General features: G+C 44.4%; 1 protein-coding gene across 1 annotated transcript in view; it reads right to left on the bottom strand.

Annotated features, from left to right (window-relative positions):
* Positions 1-7,500, bottom strand: part of ARHGEF17 (Rho guanine nucleotide exchange factor 17) — a 360,267-nt gene that overhangs the window by 24,521 nt on the left and 328,246 nt on the right. The window contains exon 14 of the mRNA XM_075592723.1: positions 4,445-4,638. Coding sequence (XP_075448838.1) covers positions 4,445-4,638 — 194 coding nt within the window. The remainder of the gene's footprint in view (positions 1-4,444; positions 4,639-7,500) is intronic.

Genomic DNA, 7,500 nt, shown 5'->3' with positions numbered 1-7,500 from the left:
ACAATCTGCACATTGACACGTGATTAGCTAAGCTGCTGATCGATCCGTTCTCCTGTAATCGATGGCTGAAATTCAGCTGGGGGTTCACTAAATGCATCTTGGGTAATCTTCTGCTGCAAAGCCAAAGTTCTGTGGGGAAGATCATGTGACCAGGCAGGCACTGGATTCAATTGGTTCACTGCTAGAGAGGGCAGAGCTCAAAAAAGTGATGCTGTTTCAGAAGGGGAAGGGGATGTGACTTTGTATATGGTTGCTATAGGAACAAAAATGCCTTTTACATTAGAATACATTAAAAATGTCTTTAAAATTGTTTATTTTTTTAAATGCTACAAGTATTTTCTCATAGTACAGAACTGATTTATTTAAAGAAATACCCATGTAGGATATTGCTTGGTCTGCAGCGTTAAGAAGTGAGTACTAATGGTGAAATGTTGGGTTTTACGGAATTTGGATGTGCGTTGAACTTGTGTTTTTTGGTCACACTCCAGTAAACTATAAAATAAAACCATGTAAGTTTGGTTTATATTGGGTAAGCTTAGATATACAGTACACCCTCTTACCAAGCTCAAAACCTAGACCCATAGTATTATAATGTATATATTTATTTGTCTCAACTACAGCGCTACTGGGAAAGTGACTTAAAAAAAATAGCAGTTAACTAAAAAAAAAAAAAACCAATACACATCCAATGTGCCAAAGTATTTGGTTAATTTCTATATGTTTTTTTCTTCCTTCTCATAAGTACTGGGCGAGCGCCATGATACATGGAAGTGGATTGGTATTTATGAAAGGATGGGCACCACCTTCTAATGCTTTAAGTTCCACACCCACCTACTTCCAGGTGATCTGCTAATGCAGGGGTGCTCAGTCCTCAGCACCCCCCAACAGGTCAGGTTTTCAGGATATCCCAGCTTCAGCACAGGGGGCTCAACCAGTCCCTGCTCCAGCACAGGTGGCTCAATCGGCTCAGTCTTTGAGCCTCTGATTGAGCCACCTGTACTTGAAGCTGGGATATCCTGAAAACCCGAGGACTGGACCTGGTGGGGACGGGAGCTGAGCGCCCCTGTGCGCGTAGTGGCAAGGTATAAAAGAGATTTACCTTTGCAAGTCAGAGAGTGCTCCTCCAAGAAAACTAAAGCAAGACGCAGCATGAGTTCAGCTCCGGGTTCACCATCGCCTAGCCTGGGAATACCAGGACGCAGTGCGCCAGCGTATCATACTGGCGCCAAAGCATGCAATTAATATCCCCAATTGAAAGCCAATATTACAAATAGTTTAAAATGTCTAGGGTTTTATGCAGGATGTTAGAAGTAATAAGAAATGGTTGAAAAGGATGAAACGTTGGGGTTTAGTGAGTTTTTTTGTTCTCAGACGCCAAAACCACCACGCCATGCACAATAACGTCTTCTATACTTTACATAATGTAATCTCTTCCTAAATGTTTCTGGGGAAAACACAGGCATTGTGATACTACAATACAAAGTGATATATATATATATATATATATATATATATATATATATATATATATCACTGCACATGTGATCTCTTGATCTGTTGTAGAGCATTGTTCTCCCCTATCTGAGTGCTGCTTTGTATTAACACTTCTGCAGGAACCTGTCAGTGTCACCTCGTAACCTCCCTTGTTATCCAGGAGCAAATTGGCATTTGAAGAACAGACGACTTGCCAGGAGTGGGAGAAAGGTGCAATCAAAAAACCCAACCAGAGTAAGGAAAGGATCCGCCGAACGAGTAGGTTTCCACCGTGGAAATAAACAGGCTGCAGCTGCAGTCACACCAGGGTTGCCACCTTCTATTGAAGGCTAAACCGGAGATAACGATGATTTTTACATTTATCTTCTTTATATATTTATTTCTCTTACCGCATCTCCCGGCATCCTCCCCTGCAAATCCGTGACAACGAGACACTGCGTGTCTCGTCAAGTAGCCATGACAACGGGACGACTTATGGCGCCGCGCTGTCACGTGATGCCACGGCAACGTGAAGCCGCAACATCACGGAGCGGCTCGTTGTCATGGCAACGCGGCGCCATCTGACATAGCGCAGCCATGTTGGCGGGATTTGCATGGGGAGATGCCGGGAGGATGCCGCCGCCATCCGGAGATTTACCAGGTAGACCCGTAGCCCGGAGATACGTGGCCGAAACCCGTAGTCTCCGGGTCAAGCCTGGAGTGGTGGCAACCCTGAGTAACATACATTTAGCAGTTTGCCCCAAAGAAACTGCAGCTGAAATGCAGCCTGACCACAGCCGGGTCGCAGCTTCCCCACAGCCAAAACTCAGTAGATTATTTGCTCATAAGGAGTCCCACTCAGAAGCGGGAACCCCCGCTGTCCTAATCCGGATGGGACATTCCCCCCTGCGCTGCACTTGGCTGTGATAAGGCCGCACTTGGGCTGCGGTTCATCTGCAGCAAGTGCAGGGATTAATCTGGCTGCATCTGTACTTATCAACTTCAACAATAACCGTTTCGCTAATAAATACACGTTATGGATCTGACACCATCAGTGTATCAAGACGGGTTTCCTTCAATTGTTCCTGGTGATATTAGCAAGTGATTTAGGTGAAATAGAAAAAAAAACAGGTGAGTTTAGGTGAGAACTTATTCGGCCCACACGTGATACAGACGTCTTCTTATCTTTCTATCACTTGCAATGTCTGAGCTTCGGCAACTCTTTTACAGCCAAACAGACCACCCCCCCCCCCCGCAGCAAAACGTTATAAAGAAAATCCTTACATCTGGAGCAGATGCTAACAAACATCACAGACACTACCGATAGCTTGATACATAAATCAACCATGTCCAAGGGAAGCAGAAAAAAAAGAGCTGCTACCCTGGGAGCCTGGGACACAGAGCTGCCACATCCCCAGAGAACGGCTACACAAAGATAGACTCCTTTGTTGTATTCCATAAAGAAGAACATGGGCGCCTTTGAACATGGTGTCTTGTGTCTGTGACTCCCAGCTCTGATATTCGCTTGGAACCTTTCATGGTGGGACCCTACCCCTGACTTTCTGTCCTATACAGCACATTCCTTCATGGCCTACGCCAGCTATCTCAAGGCATCGCAGTTAGAATCCACTCCTCCACCATTGTTACAGCTGGGGAGTATTTATCCTGCCTCCCACACCTTCCACTCTCCAACTTCCCAGCAGGTTCTGCATAATCCCATTTCCCTGGAACAAAATATGACTCTCTCCAGTAAATTATTTATACACCGGGGTGCTACTGGAAAGTCTCCATCATATTTGCAACTCTTCAAACCACCTCCCTCCCTATAATTTACATCATAGTAGTCAAGTAACCATCTTTTCCAAACAGCTTGGTTTCATCTTGAATCCTACCACAAAGTATTCTCAGAGCTGCAGTAATGCTTTTCATTATAATAATATTAATAATAATATATTTTTCTAACAGAGCACGGACGGTGTAAACACTGCAGCACATATCATTTTGAAGGCACACAGAGTCCCTGCCCTGTAGAGCTTACAATCTAATTGTGATGTAAACAAGAGAGATCAAGTTGGTAGGTCCCATAGAGCAGGGCGTACGAGGACTCCAAAAACGGGGCATTTCTGGGTCCTAGTAGGCCCTGCTCTATGGGACCTACAACTTTACCTCCCATGTTTACAGTGTAGTTATTGTCTCCAGGGAGCACCACCTATACTATATAGGTTCATTATGTATGTGTTGCATTTATTTTGGCAGTAGTGCTCATTCAGTTCCTTTGAATCTAATTGTGATGCCCGCGGCACATTAAGATGAATAAAGCGACTTCACAAGGAGCCGACCCCGGGATCCGAACCCCGGTCATTGTCTTCACACGGGACACGCCTATAAATCCCAGAATGCTACGGGATCGTAGTTAGAAAACAGAGGGGTACAAACGGTCAGGAAAACTGGGACTTACAGAACATATAGGTGGTTTCTACTGTCCCATATAGCTGCTCCGATAAATGGTAATGTTACTTTTGGGGGACGGGGTGGGGGTGTTTTTTGCAGCACTGAGCTGCTAATTACCCTTACTAAAAGCAGCATGTTACTGCAAAGTTCAGAGATTCAGTCCTGCGTTTCATTCATTCATTCTGACTGAGCCACCTGTGCTGAAGCAGGGATATCCCTAAAACCGGACCTGCTGGTGGTTCTTGAGGACCGGAGTTGATGACCCCTGTCTTACTCTATCATACCAATGGGAATACAAACCCAGGGCTGAATCACTATCTCACGGCTGAAATGGACTTACTTGGCAGGTATGTGTTGAGATGCCGCCCTACTATCTTAGATCGAAATAAAGCCACAATGGCACAGAGGAGCTGCAGTGTACATATTTCCATGTGCAATGTATGATGCAATGTGGGGGCTGCTCCCTTTCTCCCCTCCCTGCTGTGCCCTGCCACCCACTGTGCCCCACTGCGCTGCATACCTGTAGCTCCTCTTCAGGCCTGGCACGGACGCGATGCAGAGGATCCTGGCAGAGCACACCGCGATGCAGGCTTCCACGGTGGGCTCGTTCCTGATGCTGAGCAGGCAGACCTGCCCCACGTAGCCGTCGCTGTTACACACCCACACCTCGTGCACGTTCTCTGCGCTGCTGTGACTGGGAGACGCACAGGAGAACTGGAAGAGTGAGACGGGGTGAAGGGAGGAGGCGTGAGCAGCTGAGAGGGAAATATCGGTCCTTGCGGGCAGGGAGCTCACTTTTAGCCGAGTAACTCGCACAGGTGACACTGCCTGTTCCACATAATGTGTGTGTCCAAACATCTACACATACTGTAGGAATGTATTTAGAAAGTTATATTTCTTTACACAGCTTGAAAAATATATCGTCTACACGTCTGGGACGAGTGGAAAATTAGGGTGGAGGAGTACGTGGCAGATGCTAAGAGACGTGCTTGTTTTAACGTTTCTCTAATAAAGCCCGACAAGTCCCAGGTGCGTGACTTGGTTCGGTGGAAGACATTTAAAAAGGCGCCAAAACGCACTGCAGGTACCGAGTGCGGGGGTGGCACAGGTGTAAATCGCTGCGATGCCTCCCCAAGTCGTGCCCCACATTACCTTGTGGCATGGACTGGGAACGGGGCATCTGGGACTGGTCAGGCACAATCAGAATTATTTGTAAAACAAGCCCAATTCTAACCTCACTGCCACACAGATGGTTCTTTCAAAGTAGCCAGGTCCACAAAGACAACAGCAAGAGCGAGGGGTCTAATTGGGCGAGGGCCTATATGATCATTGGGGGGAGGGTGTTAGAGCAATCGCATGATCTCAGGCCAGTCATGTATAATGTGTTCTATATGGTGGACGAGTGGCTGTGACTGGTTACATAGTTACACAGTAGATGAGGTTGAAAAGAGACAGGCGTCCATCAAGCTCAACCTACACTAAATTTAGACAACAGATACTTTATCCTATATCTATACTTACTTATTGATCCAGAGGAAGACAAACAAAAAACCCCAGTGTCAGATCATCCAATGATATCTCATAAGGGGAAAAATAAATTCCTTCCTGACTCCAAGAATTGGCAATCGGATTAATCCCTGGATCAACATCCTTTCCATGTATATTTATTTGGTATATCCCTGTATACCTTTCCTATCTAAAAAAAGAAGATGTCCAACCTTTTTTTTTGAACAAATCTATTGTATCTGCCATCACAGTCTCCATGGGTAATGAGAGGTGCCATCTTTATGCTAGGGACAGATTGCACCTCAATGAAGAGGGATCTTCTGTGCTAGGGGAAAGAATGTTAAAAAAGTTGGAGGAGATTTTAAACTAGGATGGAGGGTGGAGGGGAATGAAACAGATAACTAACTAAATTGAATAGAAGAGGAAACAAGGTGGAATGGAGGTAGAATGGGGGCAAGTGCAAGTTTGACAAGCAGTGAGACACCCATAGTAAATACAGATAATACTAGAAAACTTCTAAAGACTAAACCAAATTGGCGCAGAAAGGAAGGAGCATATAAGATAATAGTACAGGCTGAAAAAAACCTGAAATGCATGCTTGCTAATGCAAGAAGCCTGACAGATAAAATGGGGGAGCTTGAATTAATAGCTGCAAAGGAGCAGTATGATATCATAGGCATTACTGAAACATGGTGGGATGAAACTCATGACTGGACAGTTAATTTAGAGGGTTATTCCCTTTTTCGGACGGATCGAACAAATAGAAGGGGAGGTGGAGTATGCTTATATGTTAAACCGGATCTAAAACCTATTATAAGGGAAGATGTTTATGAAGGGAATGATGAAAATGTAGAGACCTTGTGGATAGAAATTAGCAGTGGAGGTAAAAGTACAAAGAAAATGTTTGTAAGTATATGCTATAAACCACCAAATATCTGTGAGATTTAGGAAGCTAAAATTGAGGACGTTTTTAACTGCCCTTACGGTAAAGAACCCTTTCTTAGGGATGCCCCCGAGTCCTTTGTACTGCCCTTGGGATGAATAGTTCTTTTGAAAGCTCCCTGTACTGTCCTAGAATATATTAGTATATAGTTATCATATGCCCTCTTAGACGCCTCTTTTCTAATGTAAATAAATCTATTTAAAACCAGAGACAGAACATGAAACACAGACAGAGCTCAGTGCTACATCCCTTAACACAGATACACGGTACAGTGCCTATATATATTTAAATAAATCTAATTTGTCTTATAAGGACATAATAACAATCATCTGTTCCTTAGCAGGTCTTAAAATTAGGTAAATACAACCTCAGATGAACAACAACACATTACATATTACACCGTCATGATTTATTTAACAAAAATAAAGCCAAAATGGAGAAGCCATGTGTGAAAAACTAAGTACACCTTATGATTCAATAGCTTGTAGAACCACCTTTAGCCGCAATAACTTGAAGTAATCGTTTTCTGTATGACTTTATCAGTCTCTCATATCGTTGTGGAGGAATTTTTGCCCACTCTTCTTTACAACGTTGCTTCAGTTCATTAAGGTTTGTGGGCATTTGTTTATGCACAGCTCTCTTAGAGCCCAGCCACAGCATTTCAATCGGGTTGAGGTCTGGACTTTGACTGGGCCATTGCAACACCTTGATTCTTTTCTTTTTCAGACATTCTGTTGTAGATTTGCTGGTGTGCTTGGGATCATTGTCCTGTTGCATGACCCAATTTCGGCCAAGCTTTAGCTGTCGGACAGATGGCCTCACATTTGACTCTAGAATACTTTGGTATACAGAGGAGTTTATGGTCGACTCAATGACCGCAAGGTTCACAGGTCCTGTGGCTGCAAAACAAGCCCAAATCATCACCCCTCCACCACCATGCTTGACAGTTGGTATGAGGTGTTTGTGCTGATATGGTGTGTTTGGTTTTCGCCAAACGTGGCGCTGTGCATTATGACCAAACATCTCCACTTTGGTCTCGTCTGTCCAAAGGACATTGTTCCAGAAGTTTTGTGGTTTGTTCAGATGCAACTTTGCAAACCTAAGCCATGCCGCCATGTTCTTTTTAG

The sequence above is a fragment of the Ascaphus truei genome, chromosome 3 (assembly GCF_040206685.1).
Source record: "Ascaphus truei isolate aAscTru1 chromosome 3, aAscTru1.hap1, whole genome shotgun sequence".
NCBI classification, from domain to species: domain Eukaryota; kingdom Metazoa; phylum Chordata; class Amphibia; order Anura; family Ascaphidae; genus Ascaphus; species Ascaphus truei.
Note: the sequence above shows the minus strand (reverse complement) of the source record. Positions and strands in the feature narration are given on the sequence as shown.